Below are 24,848 nucleotides of genomic sequence, written 5' to 3'. Positions count from 1 at the left end.
GATAGTATTGCGCAGTTGTTTGATGAGTTTAGAAAGGTAGTGGCATGAAGAGGAGGAGGAAGAAGAGAGGGTTTTGATGGGTTTATGGTTTTGAATTCAAGCTTTTGTTATTGAAATTTTTAGTCAAGTACCACTAATGAAATTTGGGGAAAATTAAAACTTAGCTTCAAGTTCTATTGAATAATTGAAAGTAAATAACGATGCAGTAATCATAAAAAATCCAGGTATGTTCATCCCGATTCAACTATCTCGATACCGTAATCATAAAAAACGTGGCTGCTACCTGATTGTTGTATAATATTAAAATCATGTTTTTTTTAATTATATAAATACAGTCTTACTCATAGTCCTAGTCATCATTCCGAGATGTCATGTCAATATTTTCCGGTGAGTAAATGGCCGGATTTCTGAAAGTGGGCTTAATTGCACATCTTGTATAACGTATGGGGTGAATTTGCACCTGTCGAAAGTTATGGGGCTAATTTGCACATAGTGTCAAACGTATGGGGCTTATTTGCCACTTCCCCGATTATTTATGCATCATAACAGTGTTCCTTTGTTGCCTGCATTTGAAGGCCGCTAATTTGTCAATTACGAATGTCAGTTAGATAAGCTAGTAATGTCATTTCAGGGTGGCGCAGCGTCTTTGTATGATTTTTGGAGCCAGGAAAACATAAACATTGTACATGAAGACGTCTTAAGTTAAGACGGTCTTAAACAAGACCTACTCATTGAGCTAATTTACAGAGTTATAGTGATCCAAATTTACCAGAATTAATACACAGGTTAATCAGTGTTGCAGAAATTGGAATCATGGTTAAGTATGACAGCTGAATTACACCAGGGCAAAAGAGAGGATAATCATTTAGGGTATTACACTAAATTTACCTAATTTTGAAGTTATACAAGATATTCTTATGTTCAAATAATGTATCGAATATCGATTGATATGAAGGTATTACAAAAAATTTAACTACAAGCGGATAATCTACTATGAATTATACAACAATGGTTAATTAATGAATAATATGTCCTTCCCTACTTACAAAAAAATAGAAAAAGAATGAACTAGAAGCTTAATTTTGTTCTCCACATTTCTCCGAGAACTTTTCTTGGGGTCGGATCATCAGGCCCTCTGTCCCGCTGACCAGATGTGAAATACAACCAGCCATTCCAATACCCAACTAATGTCGTTTTGACACGGAACGGAAGTTGACCAATCACCGACCATTTCTGTAAACGGCAATGAAATGAAATGACATGAGAAACAATCTCGTTAAAATGTGGAGCAGTTACCAGTTTCAAAATTTCAATAATAATTTAGAAGGAAAAGGGCAGGGAGGAAATTGGAAATAGGGTGGGTGGGGAAGGAGGGTCGACAAATCTTTCCAAAATTCGATAAGTTGGAAAAGGATAGCCATGTCTTGCCACTAGTTGTTGGCTCCTTGGACAAGTTTACTTGAGCAACAAGTAACATATGTGAGACCAAAGAACTTCCCCACCCCTGCCTCATTTCTCCATTTACTGTCCGTACGATGGATTCTAAACCACTCCCTTTCCATCCATTTCCTTCTTTTCATCAAAACAAAGTTCTTAAGGGAGCATCGTTCAGCACTATGAAACGAATCAGAAAACTTAAGTACAGAAAACCAGGAAACAGCGGAACTTACCATTGTGTCTAAATCAAACCGGAAAATCTCTCTATTCAGGATCATCTTTTTCGTGACTGGATGTTTGTCGGTTGTGCCTCCAACAAGAACGATAGAATGATTCACTAAAGCCCAAGCAAACTCTATATGAGAATCGGGTTTTGGCATGGGAGGCAGGCTTTTCCACTTCATATCATCATCCAGCATAAAAACATCAGCATATACTACCTATTAGGGGACATATTTACCTCATCAGAACACATTTCTCCTAAAAAAATATGCAAGTCATGACATACCATAACATCTTACAAAGTGCACGAAACACAAATCTAAAAAAAGGGCTTCAAAGAAAATGTGTATTAACTTGAACAGTTGCAAAAATCTCGTTTAAATATACAACAAAAGTTAGCTAAACTATTTAAGAATATACTTATCGTCGCATATATGATAGACCCCAAGCCAAAATACTATGCATGTCTCTTTACACTTTTCCAACGAGAATCTAAACATGTTCACAATTCAATTCAAATCTTAAGCAAATGTAGCTGCGTAGTTTAATAGAATTATTCAATGTATTATAAGAGAAATATAGAGTTTCTTTTCACCATCAAAGAGAGTAGGAAACTAGAAATCCAACCAAGGAATTGGATATGTTCAAAATAAATAAGATTAACTTACCTCATTTCTTCGGGAACACTTAAAGATTGGTGACCCAGGTTTGGCCATGAAGTCACCTTCCTGACCGCCAATAACCATTAGCCTATCATCAGCCACAACACATGCTCTGACAAGAAAGGGTTACAGGATAATCTTTTAGGAACATAAAATGTGGAGGAATGTGATTAGTAATCACTTGACTGAGGTATACAAGCTGCCTCAAGGACCACAACATTACCAAAGTATCTCGAAGACAACAATAACATCCTCAAAGGGTCAGATTTATGCAACCTTACTTCGTTCTTGAAAGTTTCGGATGATCCCATCATAAAAAATGGAAGTGCCCTATTAGACGTTCTTAGAAAAACTTATTGTGAGACTATGTCAAACTAAATAGTCACTTATAGTTGTCGCCTTGTCGGTCTAAAAGGGTCATGGACAGTATTAAAACCAACTGTTTCATCACAATTCACAATTAAAAGCCAAAGTATATTGAGTCTTTGGCTCTGTTGAATAATCACTTAACTAAAGCATGTTGATAAAAAAATAAAAAGACTACTCCGTAAATCACATTGCTATTTCCATATTTTGAAAGAAAACAGGGGCTTTTTTGTATGATTATTCTATTGTACCTACAAGGTAACGCTATGCTGCTTGTTACAAGAGAGAATTAACAAAGACAGAAGTTAAACCTGTGAGGTCCCCCGCGAGGAATGGGGACTTCAGATCGCCACTTCTTTTCCAATGGTTTGCCATCCTTCACAGCCAGACTCCAGTGATCTACTTCGGGAGTATATCGATTCACACCACTGCCTCCCATGACATGTAGCCTTCCTCTCCAAAGCTGGGTGGCTGGTGCATACCTGAATTGAATTAGGGTGACAGATATGAAGCTTTCCAAAAACAAAACCGACAGATCTCATAAACTTTATGGAGTATGAAAATGCAATTGTATTTAGGAATAAATACTTGATGCATGGCTTTAATGTTTTGTTTAATAAGCCATAAAAAAATAAGGAGTAACAGGTTAAAATTGTAGCATCTCTTCATATTTCAAAACCTGATAAAAATACATAAACCTACGGGCTATGGTATTTACAGGGATGACAAGCTATGCTAACATAGGTTGAACATAGAAAATTAGTCGTAGAATATCAGTACAAAATTTACCTAGGGGCTGGTAAAGGGGGCAAGTCATTCCACTGCTTAGTTTCAGTGTCCAGCACAAATGTATGAGTAGTAGCTCCTCTGCATTGTGGGCCATATTGACCATTGACTATATATATGTACCTCCCATCTGTTACCATCCCTAAATGAGAATGAGCCATCTCCTTTGGCATGTCAAACTTTCCTCCCCAAGTGTTGTCTGTAAAATTGTAAATATCAACATGAGAATGTACCTGTAAAAGACATCAAGTAAGGATGGATAGTGAAATTAGTGATCATAGATGGAAAAATTAAAGAAAAAGGTTACAAAAGGTGTCATTGACTTCTCATTTTCCAGTCTTCATCTTTGACCCCAATTATCAAAAATGGAAGATTAGAGACTAAAATATGAAACTCATTACAAATATGAGACTTGCGAAAAAAATCACCAATGCATATTTTTTTGCGAGGTAACTGTTGTCAGAGTCTGTTGGGCTATTACACTTATGATAAACTGGCAGCTCCGAAAGGATTACTCAACAATGAGGAGGTACAATCATGGAGAACGAAAATATGTGACAAGAAACGATATCACTAAAAGCAAACTTCCCTGCCCATAGCCCACATTTTACATTTTAATCATGTGTACATGTGTCTATGGTCATGAGTCATGACACAATGTTGTTAGCTCGAACGAGATTCGAGAGACTGTCATGCTTCCAGGTGAACACACATATATGATAAGACGTTTTGTGCAATGTAGGTCTTTACAGCTTCTAACTGCATACACAATTTATATCGTGATTATTTCTTAAATGGCTGAGGAACTTTTAACCCAAATCTGAATAAGAGTTAGTTGAAGGATTAAAAATAAGAGCTCAAGTCCAGTTAAGGTAAATTGCCATCCTAAGTATAATACGAAGCCAAGTCGGTAAGAATGGAAGAATAAATAATAACAGAAATTTTGAAAGCTTATGGATCCATTTAGACAATTACCAACAAATACTCACAAGATTGATGGTACCATATCCAGCAAAGACAAAGAAAAGATCTTTTATTTGTATAGCAGCCCCATCTAAGCGTGGCACGGGAGCTGCTGCCATCTTTTCCCAATGTAGTTCTGGTGCTGGCAAGTCAGCAAATGTTGCAGAAAGAACTCTTCCTTGAACTTCATAAATTTTAGGATCTTTGACCTTAACCTGCAGTGATCAAATTGGCCACACATAGTAATGTCAGTTTTCCCAAAAGTGACCTGTTTCCACAATGATTAATCTTATCAGATCCACTACCTGCCCATTTATTCTAATAAAGTGATTATTAAACTTAAAAATGATGAAGCTACGATTTAAGTTGTAATATAAACCATCTATTGAGTAGCAACTAACAAGATGAAAATGCTCAGATATAAAACCTTCCCACAATTAGTGTAGCTCAATTACTTATGTACATGTTTGAATGTTTATATGCTCTCCAGTTCACCAAAAATTACAGTCTAGATCTTGCTACAATAAAGAAGAGTTCACCTATCAACTAGGTGTAGACCTGTCAAACGGGTCGGGCGGGTCATACGGGTCGGGTCAGGATACGGGTCGGGTCGAATACAGATCGGGTCAGATACGGGTCGGGTTATACGGGTCACGGGTCGGGTTAGGGTCAGAATACGGGTCAAGAAATAATTTCAAACGTCTTTTTTAACTGATTTTTTTAATTTAAAAAATATTTTTTTAAAATGTAAATCATATTTAAAATTAATATTTTAATCATATTCAACGTTTACATTAATTATATTGACATAATTATTAAAATAAAGTTTTTTTAATAATTATTTTATTATTAAATATTATAAAATTTATATAAAATTAACTTTTTAGTTGTTTTTGTAATTTTAAGTAATAAAAAAAATACTTTTTTAACTATTTTTTTCAAATATAATATATAAATATTAATATTTTAATAAAATTCTTGATTTACCTTTGACCCAACGGGTCGACCCGTTCGGGTCGGGTCTCGACCCTAAAATAACGGGTCATTTCGGGTTCGGGTCAAACGGGTCTCGGGTCAAAAAAACCGGGTTTGTAACCCTAAAACGGGTCGGGTTTTCGGGTCGGGTCAAATTTTGACAGGTCTAACTAGGTGACATTGTACTAGAGGCACAACTTCCACACCCTAAATAGTCAAGTAATCCACACAACTGTAATCCACACAGATGTAACGTAGGGGAAAATGAAGTATTTAAGAAAAGGTGGAAAAAGTAAGGGTAAAGAGGAAAAAAATAGATGGGGTTTGTAATTGTGGGTTGGTAGGTGGGGTATGTAGTGACATTTTGTGTAAATATCAAATGGGTATAAGGATAATTTGGTAATGTTGTGGGCCAAATAAGGAATGTTACCTTTGGTGGGGTACGTCCGTTTATAGTAAGTGTTACCTTTGGTGTGGTACGGAGGGAGTATAAGAGAACATGAGAATGCTGAATAGTTACGTGAAGGTCCTATACTCTGTTGTATGACCATGGTTTCTAAAGAAGCTCAAGTACAAAAATTGATTTCTCTCAGTAAGAAAAGAGTGGCAATTCCAGTTTTACCCTCAACTGAGATGAGCAAACTAGAAAGAGTCAGACGATGGATATTAATGCCTTTACTTATGGGTACCCGTTTGAGATAGTTTCCCTCATTTTCTTACGACTAAACCCTGCTTGAATCTGCCCTATCTATATACCGCGAAAGAGTAAGAACTTAAGAAGGGTTAGACTACGTCTCTCTCTTAAATACAACTCAGCCACCAGCAGACTCTCATTGTATTTTGAGGTGTGCATTCAACCGGTTATGGTTTCGATGGATGATCCATGTATCATTTCGGAATTAAGGCTCTAATGTTGTTTGAACCACCAGCAGACTCATACACATTGCGAGCAAGGACAATGATATCCTAAACTCATAACCTTGCGAAAATCCTTCCAACACCGAAACATGATTTTAACCAAAGCAACCGAGAACTATGTTACTCGGATACTTCACTTAGTTGCCGTATTCCGTATCCGATACGTATTTTGTCGGATACGATACGACACTTGGATACTTCATTTTAGACCAAAATATTGAAAATTTCGCACAAAATAGCCGTATCAGATACTCCGATACGTATTTTGTTGGATACGAGTAGACGAGTCCGAGTAACATAGACCGAGAAAATGTAAATGAGGAAGCAAGAAGCAACTCTTTTATCCAGCACCAACCCTTACATAAGGAAACAGCTCCAAAGAAGCTTCTCAATGAGGTGTAATGGAGTCAAAAAGCTAACACTATTTATCGTCGTTAAATGAGCCACAAGGGTAGTACAATATCGGGGGATTCAAACTTGAGCCCTACTGTCCAAATAACGCCATCTTAACCATTAGACTAATACATCTTCCGTAGTAAAAAAAAAAGCTTACATTGTGAACGCATTTGGATAGGAAGCCGATACACAGTAAACAAATCCTTCCAACACCGAAAAATTATAGCAATGTGCATCGAAAATCATACCTAAAATGCAACAATTCTTAGTAAAACCAGCTACATATTTGGTACCACTACATATTAATCAATTCCGTTCATTGGGATTCACTACATTTCCTTCTAAAGAAAGACAATGCCTTTAAAACCGTCAATGATTTGGGCTCGGCTAACATGAATCATCCTTTAAAACTGCAAATTGAACAAAAACACAAATAAAACTAAAACATAAACAGTTAAGAAGTGGGACCCACCTGGGGAAGAGAATTAAGGTTAAGGTAAGGCAAAGTATTGGTGACGTAACGATAAGCGGAGAAAGCAGAAGATGACGACGACGCCCATATGACGTCGGCGATGATGGCAGCACCGACAAAAAATATTAAGGAGATGATTATTACTAGATTTATCGACCAGGTTGTGGGTTTCTGTTGATTTTGTCTCCCTATTCGCATTGTAATTTGATTGACTGATTGATTTGGGGATTTTTAAAATTAGGGTTTGAGAGTGGATTTAATTGGGGAGAGTGATGTTGAAGACATGAAGTAGATAGATCCAGGCAGTGACTGAGCTATGGAGTATGATGACCATACGGGGAAACACGTATTTGCTAAATCCCGCACACACGTTTTACTAAATCCCACACACTTTGCCTCATTATTCTAATTCTACCCTTCGTCTAATAAAAATTGAAAAAGTTCTCTCCTTCCTCTGTCTCTCTCAAAAGCTAAATAATCTGTTAATAATTTGACAATTATAAATCTGAATTTCACACATATCACAAGTAATTTTATCTATAATTATAAATCGATTGATTGATTATTTTAAAAAAAAAAAAAGATTTTTCAATTAGGATTTTGATTTTTCGTTGTCGAGATTGGTTGTTGGTGGTCGTCAGTTTCAGCGGGGTGGTCGACAAGGAAATAGGTGAGGGAAAGAACAGGTGGTGGTTGGCGTCGGGAGTCGGGCACTGTGGCTACCAGATCGGAATCGAGTCGGAATTTGGATCTACTCTATTTTTCCTTTCACAAATTCTCTTTTGTGACGTGTTCACACCCGTCACAAGCAAGACGGACTAATTTCTTTTAGAGATCGAGATTTTATAATGAGCCAATCTAACTAATGTAATTGAATTTTGAGGTTGAAATTGAAAATAAGACTAGGACAAACGAAAAAACTAATCTTTAAATAATAAGTTATAAAACGAGTTAGATAAACAGTCGATTTACATAGTTAATCATAAAAATGAGAAAAATTTTAATCATAAAAACCAGAGAACAATTTAAATATTATAGTTATTCTCTTGTACGACCGTCTTACACATAATTGTATAAGACAAACCTATTAAATATAAATAATAATACATTTAAATTTTAGATCAAAAGTTAGTTATAAAATATCGAATTCAGTATTTCACAAACTTATTTTATACTTCCTTTATTCAACTCCACACTACAAGTTGAATGGAGGAAGTAATATCATATTACACAAGAATTTATATAAATTTTAACGCAAAAATGAAGGTAATAATTGATTGAAGAATTGTCAAGTAACAAGTTCACAACTCATAAGGTAATTTATAACCGTCTTAACTGTCAAAACAACGATTATTTTATCCACTTACTAAAAATGGAAATCAACCTCACGCATTTCCCGCCATAAATAACTACCTTCTCTGTATATATATATATACCCCCAATCCGTATCACATCTCATCCCACATTTCCTCCTCCTCGAAATCCGATCCCGATCCCGGTACCGAGGTGGCTGGACGGGGCTAATCATAATCATGGCTAGAGCCCTCTCCACCACCGTAATCCGCCACCTCTCCTCCTCCAGCCGCCTTGCCACCCTCCGTCACCATTCATCGAAATCGACTGCAGCGGTGGCTAAGCTGGAGGAGGTGGTACATAATGTAGTGGTCAAGGGTTCGAAGCCTGATTGGCTTCCTTTAGTCCCTGGTGGGTCCTTTTGGGTCCCACCCTTGACCGTCGCTCGTGGGGTTAATAAGGTGGTTGCGGGTTTGGTTAAGGAGGATAGGGAGATTGTGAGGAAGGATGGTCGGTGTTGGCCTTCGTCTGCCCAGTTTTTTAAAGGTTCTGATCTCTCATTTTGGTAATATCGGGTTTTCTAATGCGCGCCTATGATATATTTACCCTTTCATAAATTATGTTATTTATTTAAAAGTTGTTTTTAAAGCGTATTTGATTGAAATGGAACGGTTTTACACGTAACACATGAATTTGTATTAGGAAACGAATTTAATGTTAGACACGTTTCAAATCCAAGTAATAAATTCAGGGTAGTTACCGCCCTTACCGGTAGGCTAATGTAACTACTTTGTTATCTTAGTTCATCTGTATAAAACTTTTTTTTACGGTTGAAAAAAAAAACGGTAGGCTAAATTAAATTGATGCTGATGAATACGTCTAATGTAAACTTTTACTGCAGGGTTGACACAATCGCCGTTGGAGGGTGAAACGACTTCTAAGCACTCGAACGCGTCCAAGGAGGAGGAAAGCTAAATTTGTTTAGTCACAGAATATAGAACCACAAGGTTAGTTATAGGCAATACCTTTATTTGCATAAATTACACATCGGTAAGGTTGCATACATGTAACAACTTTACCCAGTGACGGAGAAAGAAGGTGACGCAGAAAGAAGGTTGAATACAGGATTGAGATGGTTGCTGCTAACACTGCCTAGCAGAAAGAAGGTGACGCAGGAGCGACTCGGTTATTCAGAACATCAGAACCTCACTTTTAGTCAGGAGATATACACTGATTGTAACATATTTGTATCGCAAGGTTCACAACAGTCTGCATAATCATCGCGTAACATAATGTTCTTGACCCTTGTATATCGAAATCATAATGCCATGACATTTATGCATGATCGATTCAGTGTGCTCCCTCGGTTCCAATCATTTAATTTCATTTTTGACTAAAATATCTCCCACGAAAAGTAAGAAAAAGGTAAACAAATAATTAAAGACAAAATATATCGTTTTCTACTCCCGTGTTTTGAACATGTCAGCTACAAGCCTAGAATAGCATCACAAGCATTACTTCCCAAAATTCTTAATTTTCTTCGACTCAGAGTACGACTATAAGTTGGTAGCGAAACAAAGAAATCTCTAACTTTGATGTAGTTTGGATGAAGAGTCGTGGTTCCGCCACCAACAGTGGCAACATCTGAGCAGAAACCATTCCAACCTGCAATTGTTGTAGAATCAGTTATGGTTACTGTCAGTTGAATACTGCCAGAGACCGGAGTTACATTACTCTACATGGCTTCAGGGACATCCAAAGTCGGTTTTTTTTTTTTTTTTTTTTTTGAATATTTCACCCGATTTTTATGGAATTAATTTGAAGACATTTTCGACATTATATACTTGATCCTATAGTTCTTCTCCTGTCCCAGCCCAACAATGAACTACATCAAAACAAGACAGAAAGACGGTACGAGGAGTGGGAGATTTGTACTGTGTAATATTTCTGCTTTCTTTCAACTAGAAATCTAGACCAAAACACATTTATAACAAAATAATGAGCTTACAGTTCCTTGAGACAAGAGCTTCGATAGTTGGGATTATCCCTGGGCTGAAACCGCTCCATGGAGAAGCTTGATGGGGCAGATAGACTTTTCGACAGAGAAAAGTTGTGGGAATGTAGTAGATAGAGATTCTGAGATGAAGGCGGGGGAGATATCAACGAAGATGGAGAAAAAGAATAGATTTCATTATCAGGTCCCATACTGACAGGAAGTGGGGATGAAGACCGTGTCGACGAGGTTTCCTCACCGTTCATAGCTCCTTGCCTTTATTTAGGTTTGGGAGCTTTCCATGGAGGTAAATGTATTAAATTGAAAGAACAATTTATTTAGTTGGTCATACAGTGTTTTGAATAGTAGCTACTCACCTAACAGTCCTTTATTAGCTTTTCATTAAGCTAAACAAAAAAAAACAAAAAAACAAAAAAAAAAAAAAGGTCTTAACACCCGATTAAAATAGAGGTGGAAATAAAAGTAGGTTGTGAGAGGTATTAAGTTAAAACGGTCTTAAGTAAGACCAGCCGAATTGTAGAACCTCAGTAAGACTGGTTGGTGAACTTCAAGGGTTTTATAGTTCCTTCAGATTTTGTAACAAACTTAAAACAGACGACTCGGATAAAAGTATTACATATTGGTGTAAACTCGGCTATTTTATGGAAACAGTCGGTTGTGGTTTAAGAGAAATGATGAGTATAGCAACTACAGGTGCTTTAAACCCATGTCGGAATATCAAGTGTCTACACTGGTAGTTCACGAAGGAATATAACAAGTTCCGAGCAGCATGGGAATTCATTGATGAAGTAAATCCAATAAGTAAAGGTGATAAAACAATCAAAATTGATGGCAATTGTTATGTTTTTTGCTAGTCAAAAAACTCTGAAAGCTGCTGAAGAAGAAACAAAACTAAAATGAGATCATCGTCATCTTAATGCCTTACAAAGACCTGAAAGTTCAGGTCGTCAATGTTGTCTTAGGAAAATTTCAAGTTCACAAAACTGATACCTTGGAGGACTGCCTTCCGCTGGTTTATTCTTCTTCCCCGTCTCCATTTCTAGACTCGTTTCTGATTAACATCATGCTCCCGGTCTTTAGCATTAGCACTTGCAACGCTGCAAATCAAAATATAACTAGTAACTACATTAGTATAGAGTTCATTAACTTGCCAATAATGAGTAATAGTCAAACTATAATTACATATTTACAGCTTTATAAGTTTATACTATCCGGGTATCGAAATACATGTTGATTCTCGTATTAAATGGTCTCATAATAAAATTATCATGACACAAGCCCTGTTTGGCAAATAGCAGATTTAGAATAGCAGATAACGTTAACAGAATACGGTTAGCAGGTTTTAGTAGCAGGTTTGACTAGCAAATTTAAGAAAAGGTGTTTGGGAATGAGCAGATTATAGGACAAATGGACAATCATACCATTTTCATGAATAGATTGAATATGCTATTGCAATATGCTGCTAATAGCAGTAGGGGTGAGCAAATTTAGGTCCGGACCGGAAAAATGGACCGGACCGGACCATTTGGTCTAGACCAAACCCGAACCGAATTATTTTGGTCCGGCCCTCGGTCCTCATTTTTTCAAGGTTTGGTCTTCGGTCCGGTCCGGTCCAAGACCGGTTAATTTAGGTTCGGACCGAATGGACCAAATTTCATGCTTTTAATGACGCAACATTAAAATATTATGAATAAAATTAATATTTTATCTTCAAAAGACGTTATAAATTAGTATTGTCAATGATTTTCATAGAAAGAGTCGATTAATTATTTAAATGCATTTTATTTAGTGGAATTAAAATGTAATTATCGTATACAAAATAGTGAAAAAATTAATTTTAGGTCCATTTCGGTCCAAGACCGGACCGGACCAAATATTTCGGGTTTGGTCCGGTCCAAGACCGAAAGTTTTAGGTCCGGTCTTCGGTCCACTAAATTTTTATTTTCGGTCTTCGGTCCGGTCCGGTTTGGTCTGGTTCGGTCCGGTCTTGGACCGATTCTCAGCCCTAAATAGCAGTATATTCAAAAACAGTAGGTTCTGACCAATATGCTATCAGAATATGCCATTTACCAAACACATCAAATTAGTAGATTGATTGGTCAACATACTCTTCAGGTCGGAATCTACTAATCTCAGCCAATATGCTATTTACCAAATAGGGCCTTAATGTAGTTACCTTTTTACTTATTGACCCCTTTTATATAACTAGTAACCATTTGACATTTACAAGTAAATATTAGTTTGAATTATGATGTGGTCTGACTAGAAGTTTTTACGAGACCGACTCGCAGGATCAAGCACGAGAAAATAGACTACCTGACAAATCACATCAAAAGTATTGGCGGAGATTCTCGCCACTCATAGTCTCCAGTTCCTTCAGTATTTCTTGCGCAAGTGTCTTAACAGGCAGCTCAACATCCTCCAACAACTCAGCGAGGAACGGGATTGTTTCAGCCAATAATGCCAGGAACTCTTCCTTCAAATTCTCAACAAGGTATTTTGTTATCTTCAATCCCAAAAGACGGGGTCGCACCATTTCGCTTCTTGTCTGCATCAATACCTGCAGAAGTAGAGGATAAGATCAAAAAAGAGTAATGAGCCAAGCACAAATTCATATCTGAAACCGATTTGCATTGAGTAATAATCCATTGATTCGCGAAAAAATTTAGTTGGGTTTTAGTTAAATAAGTGGACTCACTTATATGAGACGAGACTTGAGACGTCTATTATGGGACTAATGGAAAGGCAAATTTTGTACAAAAAATGATGGTTCAAGATTTTACAAATGGGAAGGAATTTACCTCATGATTCAGGGACTTCCACAAAAGATCAGACCCTGCTGCTATAGCCAACTGACCGAGACAAGAAACTAAGACATCATCTACTTCCTCAATAGATGGGACATTTGGTTGATTTTTGAGAGAAGCTGGTGGGCGAACAATAAGCTGCGAGACAATGGGCTTCAACAGTTGATGAAACTTTGAGGAGTCCATGAACTTGAGACTACCGGAATCATATCGAGTATCATATAGGAAGCACTTATGAAGAGATGACAGGACCAAAGCTCTCAAATGCCAGTGTTCAAGCGTCAAAGCCTTATTTGTGATTATTTTTCCTTCCTCTGAGGTTTGAAGCTTCGCCTTCTTCTTTTTCCTTGGCTGATCACTCTTACTATCATCACCAGTAAGGTACTTGACAGAACCGTCGAGCAGGTATTTGAAATATGGTACAAACAGTGATCTGCATGAAAAATTTGGAAGCCAGGGTTACATTTTGAATACACAGACAAGCTACATTGCGCAACGAAGTCTCTTATGTTTTCTTCATATGTTTTCTTCATAGAATTTTATGGAAACATAATTCGGAAAGTTAAGGGGGAAGCACTTGCACAGATATCACAACTAAGGCTGAATCAAACTTGATTTACTGCGCAAAATTTAAAACAAAAAAGGAGATACTCCCTCCGTCCCGGTCATTTGTTGTCCTTTGGTTTTGGCACAAAGACCAAGGAAAGGGGAGGGGGCCAATTACTAAATGACAAGTGGAATAAATTGAGTGTGAATGATCAAATTACTCATCAAATTCATTCTTAAAATAGAAAGGACAACAAATGACTGAAACACCCAAAAAATGGAAAAGGACAACAAATGACCGGGACATAGGGAGTAACACTCAATTTGCAGAAGCCAATTAAACAAAAAATTGAACCTTGCAGAAGCCAATGAGAAAAAATTAACTAACCTGTGGTTCTCAGCGAGTTTATTCACCAAACCATAGAATGAAACTGCCCTGCTGATAGAACGATCATCTTCTCCCATTTTTGACTCTACCCATTCAATGCCCTTGATGAAAAGAGGCTTGAACATACTCTCAGTCATCTTCATTGACAAAGAAATCATGGCATTGATGACGTAATTCTCTACACCATTTATATTCTCAAGTGATGCAAGGCGTTGACTACGCAGATCAAGAGCAAGCATGCAGAAGTCAAAGATGTTCGTGTGGTATCCTGAGACCGACGCTTTGTCCATATTACTAACAAAGTTTTTGAGCAACTCAAAAACAGCAGTCAAGCTCAAATCTCCTGACTTTACAGCTTTAGGATAAACATTTTCCATGGCAGGTAGGACTAGCCTGACTGGAACTTTCTCACTAATGAGCTTCCTTAACCCGTCAGCCTTGGATTTCAGTTTTGGATTGGACTCAGATACACAGTCGGGATGAAGCACAAGAAGGTCTATGATATCACCAAGGTATGGACTTAGAAAAGAACCGAGATTATTGACCAGTGCTTCTAAGGTGACAAGTATAGATAGCATAAGTGGGTCATTTGAAGTGGCAACTTCATGGTTACTTTTGTCAACAACTGATGATGGGGACGCATCTCTAGTAATCTGCATGAGACTTTTCATGATTTGAGGAAGCTCTGGAAGTGCTCTTGGCCCAAGAACACTGATTAATGTACCAGATGTCCGAAGGGAAGAAGCAACAATCACAAGATCATCTAATGAGATATTTCTAACAACACAGGTTAGACATTTGCTGAAAATGGTATGATGAGAAGGAAACTTGTTGGCTAAAACTTCCAGTGCTGAGAAAGCGGCCAGTCTCACGGTAACATTTTGATCAGACCCATCAAATAACTGCAAGATTTCCAAGCAAAGTGCACTAAATGATTCCAAATCACTTCCAGCAAGATTATTCCAAGAGTTTAACAGACGGGTATGAGGATCCCTTCTTTTAGATTTCATAGCACCGAAATCTCTCACTGTTTCACAAAGGACCTGTAGAGCTTTCTTCTTTGCAGTTTTGTCAGCTTGGACAAGCAAATTAATAATTCCTCGGAAAAAGGTAGAAGGAAGCATTCCCTTGGTTATCTTAATAACAACAGAATGGGCAAGCTCTTTCAGGTCTTTTTTCAAAGCGAAAGAAAGTGATATTTTCTTTTTGCTTGAATCTACGAGTTGCCAACAGAAAACAACCTGAACCATGAGCTCTCCAAGTGTTCCCTGGATAATGTCCATATCTTCTAGAGATTGAAGCTTGAAGACAAACTCGGGATCTTGCAGCTTCCCCATAATAAATTTCAACCCAGATAGCAATATCAAAAATAGTTCATTGTCCTGGGGGACTGCCTGCAATTGTATTAGCATAGACACAAGCGATGGTAGCCAAATCATGCTTGTATATTGTTCACATATATGTTCAGCAAATTTGAACTCCCACTGTGTCTCATAGTCAAAGGAAGACATGCTCACTTTCGAAGCCAATGAACGGAAGAGGAGGAGGAGCAACGAACCCAAGCTTCTACTTTCACCCAGGGTCTTTAAGAGATGAAGAACAATTGACAATCTTCGATGCTGAGCAATATCAGGCATTACATTGACAAAAATCTTAAGCAAATTTTCGGCACCATCCATTTTCGATAACCAGCAAGGAACAACAGTTGAGATGAAGTCCTCAAATACCCGTCTCGAGTGGCTATCATCATGACCAACAGTGGATTTACCGAGAACAGTCAGAATGTCAGGAACTTGATGCAAGACCTTGTCGGTTGCAACCTTTGATACGGCAGCAAAAAGTAAATACACATGATTACAAGTAGTAAAATCAGTTGCAGATCGAGCACAATTAACAAGTAACCCAGCGTCAAACTTATCAAAAATCTTATTACTCACTGACCCATCTACTGGTAGTGAAGAAATGATATCCTCAAGGATAAGCAGTAGAGTCTGGTGAATGTAACATAATGAAGCACGTGGTGTTTGAGTTACCCAGTGATCTGAAAAGACACTCTTAAGAAGCCCAAAAAGAGGCTCTAGAAGAAGGGCACGCTTTGACATATCTTTCTTGAGCAGAAGCACATCAAGGAGGGAACTAACAGACTGTAGAACATTTTTACCAGCAAAAAGCACATCAGGTTCCTGCTTCTTAGATTTCTTCCTTTTCCGGTCTGAAAACCTGGCAGTATTGATTTCAGATACGGGGATAGAATCTAAGATACGGGACACAGTTGAATAAGATATATCCAAACGAAGCAATGCTTCTCTAGTGGAATTTTGCACATCAATGTTAGCATCGTGGTATAGAAGCACCAAATGCTGGAAAAGGTTCAACTTCATCTCAGCACTCAAACTACTATAAAGATTTTCGTTCAGATTCTCCAAAAATGTCACATATGGACGTACTAGCGCGGCATCACTTAGGACCATATCATCGATCCATAGTGCGGGCAACAGATGGTCTTCTAAAGTACCTATATAAAGAGATGGGCCATACACCGCATATTAGCTGAATTCAAATCAACTTACAAAATTATGCAACCACAATGATGATGACAAATTCAGTTAAATCAGACAAGTTAATCCTAATAAAAACATTCAAAAAGAGAAATTGATCTTAACTCCGGAATCCCATCAAAAATAATTCCAGATTCACTGAAAACCATGAAAACGGGACAACATGGAAAACACTACAAAAACTTTCAATCACAAAGGCATTAAAAATCAATTCCCAAGTCATTATATTAAATTGTCGGAACAAAAAAAAATGAATCTCACTGCTACCAATTCTTTAGGTCTTTTATTCCTAAAGGCTTCACTGGTAAAGAATCCAAAGAGAATAGGCAGGCCTTTTAGAGAGCAGTATAATGTTGGGTTAGCTCCGTCTTGTTTTGATAGGGGTGAGGGACAGTTCTCAGAAATATCCGGTCAGTCATAAAAGAGGATAACAAAAATAGGTGTGTCTGGTCTGGTGTAGCTAATGTTAACATAATCCATCGAATTAACCTCAAAGATTGAAACTTTCAATCACAAAGGCATAGAAAAACAAGTCTGAAGACATAAAAATCAGCTTAAAGTCTTAAACAACATAACCAAGTGAATTAAGCTCAAAATTTGGAACTTGGGGGATAATTAAGCTCAAAGATTGAAACTTTGAATTACAAAGGCATAAAAAACCAAGTCCCAATCCACAAAAACCAATTTAAAAAACATAATCAAGCAAATTAAGCTCAAAGATTGAAACTTTAAACATAAATTGTAATACCTATATCAAGAGCTGTGGGCATAGAGCATATTTCAATCAGAAGACATAGAACATCCACATCAATTTTTGACAACTCCTGGTACGAACTACGGCGTCGTTGCAAAAGTTCACATAGCAAAGAATGAACGTCCTTTACACGCACAATTGCACCACCCAGCTCTTTCAGAAGGAACAATATTTTCAACTTTGCATATCCTGGAAATTTCATTGCAGACCCTAATATGAAAGTAAGTATTCCCTCAGAAGTTGATTTTTCAAACCTTTGACCGATATCTTGTGGGACCAGAAGGCTACGGAAAGATGCAGAAAGTATTGATGCCAAAAGAGCCGGAAGGAAATCCCTATCTGATAGTATCAACTTCTTCTGCTCCACCAACAAACTTAGAAATTTATCTAGAAAGAAGCCCCAAGAATCACTGCTCCCATTTTTCTTGCTCGCAGATTTTACACGAGAACTCAAGGAGCAAAGTTCTTCGACATAAGACATAGCCGCTCTTCTAACATCCTCGACATCGCTAGACAACGGTACAAGAGTCACGGGAAACCCAGCTAAAAGCTGCAAAGACAACCCTTCATCTGCCTCGGAGCATAGCATGGCAAGAGAATGGAGACTCTCAATTTGTACATGGGAAGATATTCCTTCAACACTGATAAAGGTTGAGAGAAAACTAATGGACGAGAATTTACCCTTCTTAACCAGGTAATGTCGATGCTCCTTGAAAAGGTGCTTCAAATTAGATTCAGCAAAGAAGACATACAAATCCCTTAAATAAGAAACACATCCTCCATCATCATCCACATTAGCATCAGCTGGTATAATAGAGTTATATGCCTTAATAATTCTCCAAAACACAAAAATCAGCATCTTTGCATTAACACTCTTGATGTTGTTTTCGTCAAACTCATCTAGAAGATACAAGTCATCTTCATCAAGAACCTTACTAGTGAACTCCTGCCCACATGAGAAGTCCTTAGTATGCTCAAGAGATCTCCATTCCGCCTTCAGAAATGCAAACAAACCTTTTTGAAATTTTAAAAGCTGGTGAGCATTTGTTTCCATCACAAAGGACTCCATCAGGACCATGAAGGTTAATGTCTTTGCCAATTCAGATTCACCGCAACATTTGATCAGCCAATGCATGAATTTCTCACCATCTGTTGAAACAATTTTTGCCAAATTGCGAACAAGTGACATATTAACCGCGGGAAACAACTCCTTTCCGGCCTTCTTTTCGAGATCCATTTTCATGTCTAAACCCAGCACAAGGTCCCTGTAGTAAGGCCACTTAATAGCCGTAGCCAATTCTCGAGCTTTAAGGTTAAGCATCTTTGTTTTAGGAAAAACAAGGAGGAGCGGAAATATCAAAACAGCGACTTGCTCCAAGGCCACACTTTGGTTATTTGATAAGGAAACCAAATGCTTTAGGCATGAAATTGCAACCTCAAAAGCTACAGAGTGATTCTTTGATGAACTTGACCATAAAATATGTGTGCACCTCCCAAGCAAAGTCTTAAATGTCTCAATAAGAAAACCAGAATCTAAAAGATCAGACAATTTATCAAGAGAAACAGCTGCCAGAACAACGCTCAAATCATTATCAGATAAACAACGACCAACAGCATCTTTCACATTTAATAGCCTCTGTGATGTAACATCGCCATTGAAACAGACAGACAAATCAAGATTTGAGAGCGCTGCCTTTCTGAAATCTGCCTTGGGATGTTCTAGCGCCAACCAAATCCGGGTATCTGAGAATTCATCAGTTGATTCCAAGTTTCCATCAAGAATCTTGCATAAGGCCTCAATGACAGATTTTTCACTCTTTGATTGCAGTTTTTTGTTGCCCAAGAAATCATGAACAGCCATACGTAATTCATTAGGATACTTCTTATCAAGAAGATGGAGAATCTGCTTAGCCCATCTCCCTGACTCTGACAAATCCGAGCTGTCCGTGTTCTGTGACAAGTTTAAACACGAAGACAAAAGCCTAGAGACTACACCTTGGACAAGGCCTCTGATAGTAACAGTCTCAATAATCGATACCACAACAAGCCTACAGTCGGTGTCGGAGCTACTAAAACCAATTAGAGACTCCAAAAGCAACGAAACAAATCTGTCAATATTGAATCTTGTTGCAAGTTGTAAAATAATCCCAGGAAGATTTCTAACTTCTTTAAGGACATCAATGACCTTCTTGGGGAAGAATTCGATAGATTGCGATTGCACAATGTTGACAAAAGCCATGATTGAAAGCTCGGCCCATTGCGCATCAGCTCGAGCCAACTCAGCTACTAATCGTAACAAGGTGGCGACCAGCTTAAGGGACAGCACAGCTCTCTTTGCTAATAGACTAAGAATCATCAGCTTGCCTGCCTTGTAGTCCGAACACCCTCTACCACTAGAATGAAGACCCGAGTTCACGAAAGGAAGAAGTCTCTTCACAATGTCATTGTCGACAATTGCAAGCGAACCCAATACCTCAACCACAACTGCCGTGCTAAAACTGATCACTAGTGTTGACGGATGATGCTTCTTTGTAGGAGTCGCATAATTGCATATGATTTCAAGAACGCCCATGTCACGTATGCATTGCTGGACAATAATAGCTCTTGGAGGTGGGGCCCCAGATGCTTTGACTCCATTCAGGAACTTCCACGGAGTACCGCCAAAATCAATTAGTTGCACAATTCGAACAAAAACATGTGTATCATGATATGGCAGTGCACACAAAATTAGCTCTTCAATATTATACACATGAATCTTATATCGACGGATTAGAAACTCAAGAGTCTTGTATGCAGAAGATGACTGAAGGTGCCCACCGAGCAAGCGCAAGTAAGAACTTATAGTTGCATTGATGCCCTTATTTTCTTCATCGGACATCAATTCTCTGTTCACTTCTCTGCTTTTGGGATTAAAAAGATCATTCTTGTAGTTTCTGAAGCGCTCATCAATATTGGATAGAACTTCCAAACCTATTAAAACAAGGCATACGTTACCATTGTTAGCATTACACAAGAGATGATAGAGAAGGATAAAAAAAAATATACTCGCTCATACGCACCTTAGTCAAATGTAAACATCACACAGGACGGAGGGAATAGCTTATTAAACAAGAGTACCATTTTTTTACAAAATGACACAGGGATTCAACAAAAAATCAATCAATTTTAATTTGGGACAACGAAACCAACAGTGTCTGCAACTCAACATACAAAGTACACGAAATGTACCAAAATAACAAATGCAGTGCTTACAGCTAAAACATTTACATACACCGTGAAAACAGCACAAAATAGAATGCACCACATATACATACAAAGTTTAAAACTTCCAGTTACGAAAGCACACGAAACCGATTCCAAAGTCATTATAATCAATTTAAATAGCAAAATCAAGCTAATTAACCACAAAGATTGAAACTTTCAATCACAAAGGCATATAAAAACAAGTATCAGGCCATAAAACTAAACTTAAACAGCATAACCAAGCAAATTAAGCTCAAATATTGAAACTTCAGGGATAAATTAACTGAAAGATTTCAACTTTCAATTACAAATGCATAAAAAATCAATTTAAATAACAAAATCAAGCTAATTAACCACAAAGATTGAAACTTTCAATCACAACGGCATATAAAAACAAGTATCAGGCCATAAAACTAAACTTAAACAGCATAACCGAGCAAATTAAGCTCAAATATTGAATCTTAGGGGATAAATTAACTGAAAGATTTCAACTTTCAATTACAAATGCATAAAAAATCAATTCCCAATTCATATTAACCAATTTAAATAACAAAAACAAGCAAATTAAGCTAAAAGATTGAAACTTTATACATAAATTAAAATACCCAGTAAAGATAAAACACTAACCGGCGCAAGCAAGGTCAAAAATTTGATCAATATCAATGTCAGCAGCTTCTTTAGGGTCGTATAAAATAGAGGGTTTAGTTGAAGGTTTAGATGGTATTTCTGTATCAGATTTGACGTATGATTTCAAGGCTTTGAGTTGTGCTTGAATGGAGGTCGCCATTGTTGTACCTCCTTCGCTCTTTGCTTTGTTTTCTTTGAAGTAGTGTGTTTTTATGTTTTTGCAGGATTTCGGCTTCAAATGTTTAAAGTTTAAACCCTAACAATAATCCAAGGGTTTAACTAGGTTTCGCTCGCTAGAAATAACAATTGCTAAATTACGCTCATGTTTTATCTCTTATGATTGTAAAAATTACTCGTGGGCTATTTGATCTGTTCCAAGGTTAAGACGGATATGCCCGTTTTAAATGTTTTAAATGAGAAACTAGTTTTGAAACCCGTGAAAAATCACGGGTCCTATACAAATTTCCCTTTTCTGTTAATACTACTTGTATAAAACAGATTTTGATTTGGAAACATTGTATGCGATAAAATAGGATGGAAATTATGAGATTGAACATAATAACACGGTAATATAAACAACAACAACAACAACAACAACAACAACAACAACAACAACAACAACAATAATAATAATAATAATAATAATCTAGGCCCTGTCCGGCTTGCTCTCGGGTTTTTGCTGAGGATGTTTTTGGGGACCACGCTGGTTCTTGTCTTGATCGTGGGCGTTAAACATCGGCATAACCTTGTCCGGGACACTCTTTTCGACGTCTGCTATAGATCTGGTATTACTGCGGGGAAGGAGGTTGATATCGGTTTGGTTGATGGACATGGTGACTCTCTTCGTCCTGCGGATTTATTGCTTTATTCTTGGGACAGGGGGCGTGATGTGTGCGTCGACCTGACAGGTTCTTCACCCTTGACTCAGACTGGGTTGGCAGATTTTGGGCCGGGCCGGGTTGTCGCTGATGCTGCTCAGCGAAAGTGTGCTAAGTATGGGGATTTGTGTGCGGTAGCGGGTTATGGTTTCTTACCCTTCTCTTTCTCTTCACTTGGGGAGCTGGGTTCAGATGTTGTTGCCTTGCTCAAGCGGATCTAGAAATTCTCGGTATCTCAGGATGCGGGGGCTCGGGTGGCCGCTTACATTTTTACTAGACTTAGCTTTGCTATTGCTAAGGGTGTGGGAGCTCAGATTATATCTCGGCTCCCCACCAATTTCATGTAAACTTTTATTTTTATTTTAATGAAAGCTGCGCGCACCTCCCTAAAAAAAAAAAAAAAAATAAAAAAAAAAAAAATAATAATAATAAAAAATAATAATAATAATAATAATAATAATAATAATAATAATAAGAGATTAGTGGGGAATAGTCGAATAGAGGCATTGTATTTGTCGTTAAAATGTGGGTCTTTGTAAGAGATACAAAAAAAAAATCTAATCATGAATAACTCTTGTTCTCCCCTATTAACAACCTAGTAAATTAATGGGATTTAAAAATTTAATAGAGAGTTTTTTTGAATGTATATGGTGAACGGATGATGTTGCTCATTGCTCTGATGATTTATGATTTATGCTGACTCGTAAATTCAGTAATGATTTGCATTCTCAATTCAACATACTCAAACTAAATAGTCTAATTATATGTATATAGACATCATTTGTTTATATAGAAATCAATGATTAATATTTATACATGGGTTATGTATTATGTAACTTCAAGATATTGGTGCTCAGAAGATTGATGAGTTTCTTAACCGCCAATTTACCAAAGACGGTCAAGTTTTTCTCCTTCAATAGGTAAGAGAAAAATAGCCTAACAAAGTGAATGAAGTAAGACTAATATAGTAATTGAATACATTGAATACGTGTCTCTCCATTTCAAATTTAATTATCATTTGATGGTTTTGTTTTTCTTGTAAGATTTATCCATCAATGTTGTGTCGAAATTATTACTACAACTAAAAGGCCGAGAATAACTAATAGGCTAAAAATTTTAGCATAATTATTGGAACAAAAATAGATAGGCTAATTAAAATGATCAACGACATAAAAATACATCCTCAATATGGTGATTACTCCATTCAAGAGCTTCAGATTTGATCATCCATATGAACACATCCTCCAACATCAAATATCGTGATTTATCCATCAATGTTGTGTCGAAATTATTACTACAACTAAAAGGCCAAGAATAACTAATAGGCTAAAAACCTTAGCATAATTATTGAAACAAAAATACATAGGCTAATATCAATTAAAATGATCAACGACATAAAAATACATCCTCAATATTGTGATTACTCCATTCAAGGGCTTCAGATTTGATCATCCATATGAACACATCCTCCAACATCAAATATCGTGTTAACTGATATTGAACTAATATCTGAAATAAAAAAATTGATAATTCTTAAATTGTGTTGTGTACTCACCGATTGTCATGTATTAATAATTAAAATAGGAAAATCTCCAAAAAAAAGAATTTCCAAGAAAAAATGAGAAACATCATGCTACCTCTTACAAAATCCACATACTTATCGATTGTTATTTGCACTTATTGATCTCCAAGTATGTCATGCTCCTGAAAAATTCAATCAATTGTACACGAAATGCAAAATTCCATAAGATATACCGAGTATATGTAAAATATTATCAAATGAGTTTTGTATTAATAATTAAAATAGAAAAATCTACAAAAAAAAAAAAATTCAAGAAAAAAATGAGAAACATCATGCTACCTCTTAAAAAATCCACATACTTGTCGATTGTCATTTGCACGTATTGATCTCCAAGTATGTTATGCTCCTGAAAATTCAATCAATTGTACAAATTAGTATTATGCCAAAATTAATTGTACACGAACTACAATATTGCATAAGATATACCGAGTATATTTAAAATATTATCAAATGAGTTTGACCAATATAGTAAAATCTTATATTAGAGAACATGAGAAGAACGAATGAGTTGTAGGCTAATAAAAAATTATAATAAAAATGCATGCCTATTATTGTGCTCATGGAATAGACATTATCATATCAAGAAAAAAAAGTAGTAATTAAGAAGTCATAATATCATCAAACGTTTCAAAGTAAATTTCTAAAAAAAAAAAATCAAGGTAAATTAAAAATATGAATCATTATAAAAGAACTTGAGATATGAGTTAGGAAGAAAGAAGATGAAAAGTATAGTTAAATGCTTGTGGTGAATTGAATAAAGTATTAAAGTGGAAGAAGATAAAAAGTTTATTGTCTTCTTTGATTTTTTCTAATATTGTAATTGTAAGAATAAATATTAGGGAACATAAAAGAAAATAATTATGATATGATGAGACTTGTAATATGGCTTCTTGAAATCATGTGGTTATATCATATGTCATTTAAAAACACACTCAATGTTAACCTTTTTATAATATTATGA

At 36.7% G+C, this 24,848-nt stretch overlaps 2 protein-coding genes across 5 annotated transcripts; both read right to left on the bottom strand.

The window, feature by feature from the left end:
• Window positions 1-835: 835 nt before the first annotated feature.
• LOC141622628 (kelch repeat-containing protein At3g27220-like) lies at window positions 836-7,523 on the bottom strand. The gene is made up of 7 exons (XM_074438643.1): window positions 7,198-7,523; window positions 4,463-4,651; window positions 3,477-3,706; window positions 2,999-3,169; window positions 2,328-2,433; window positions 1,671-1,877; window positions 836-1,233 (listed from the first exon to the last, which is right to left on the bottom strand). Exons 1-7 carry the CDS (start codon window positions 7,393-7,395, stop codon window positions 1,069-1,071), a joined length of 1,266 nt encoding a protein of 421 aa, XP_074294744.1. The 5' UTR covers window positions 7,396-7,523; the 3' UTR covers window positions 836-1,068.
• A 2,353-nt stretch (window positions 7,524-9,876) lies between these two features.
• Window positions 9,877-21,780, bottom strand: LOC141622626 (uncharacterized protein At3g06530-like). Of its 4 annotated transcripts, none has more exons than XR_012533045.1 (7): window positions 21,428-21,685; window positions 17,552-20,527; window positions 14,246-16,760; window positions 13,306-13,744; window positions 12,821-13,064; window positions 11,495-11,619; window positions 9,877-10,155 (listed from the first exon to the last, which is right to left on the bottom strand). XR_012533045.1 is itself a non-coding variant. In XM_074438641.1 (6 exons), exons 1-5 carry the CDS (start codon window positions 21,585-21,587, stop codon window positions 12,834-12,836), a joined length of 6,321 nt encoding a protein of 2,106 aa, XP_074294742.1. In that variant the 5' UTR covers window positions 21,588-21,780; the 3' UTR covers window positions 11,281-11,619; window positions 12,821-12,833. The 4 variants fall into 4 exon arrangements, 2 of the variants coding, with proteins under 2 accessions (XP_074294742.1, XP_074294741.1); XR_012533044.1 differs by having other exon boundaries at window positions 11,495-11,601; XM_074438641.1 differs by lacking the exon at window positions 9,877-10,155 and having other exon boundaries at window positions 11,281-11,619; window positions 21,428-21,780.
• Window positions 21,781-24,848: the final 3,068 nt, after the last annotated feature.

The sequence above is a fragment of the Silene latifolia genome, chromosome X (assembly GCF_048544455.1).
Source record: "Silene latifolia isolate original U9 population chromosome X, ASM4854445v1, whole genome shotgun sequence".
NCBI lineage: Eukaryota > Viridiplantae > Streptophyta > Magnoliopsida > Caryophyllales > Caryophyllaceae > Silene > Silene latifolia.
The sequence above is the reverse complement of the archived record's forward strand: the minus strand, read 5'-3'. Positions and strand labels throughout refer to the sequence as shown.

What these genes read in the sequence shown, in the direction of transcription:
- LOC141622628 (XM_074438643.1), bottom strand. Translation starts at nt 7,395, where the DNA reads ATGCGAATAGGGAGACAAAATCAACAGAAACCCACAACCTGGTCGATA. An exon ending in CCCCCTTTACCAGCCCCTAG is followed by an intron (nt 3,170 to 3,476) that starts GTAAATTTTGTA and finishes AATTCAATTCAG; the next exon opens with GTATGCACCAGCCACCCAGC. An exon ending in CCTCGCGGGGGACCTCACAG is followed by an intron (nt 2,434 to 2,998) that starts GTTTAACTTCTG and finishes CTTTCTTGTCAG; the next exon opens with AGCATGTGTTGTGGCTGATG.
- LOC141622626 (XM_074438641.1), bottom strand. Translation starts at nt 21,587, where the DNA reads ATGGCGACCTCCATTCAAGCACAACTCAAAGCCTTGAAATCATACGTC. An exon ending in AAACTCGCTGAGAACCACAG is followed by an intron (nt 13,745 to 14,245) that starts GTTAGTTAATTT and finishes TTTTTCATGCAG; the next exon opens with ATCACTGTTTGTACCATATT. An exon ending in GGAAGTCCCTGAATCATGAG is followed by an intron (nt 13,065 to 13,305) that starts GTAAATTCCTTC and finishes CTACTTCTGCAG; the next exon opens with GTATTGATGCAGACAAGAAG.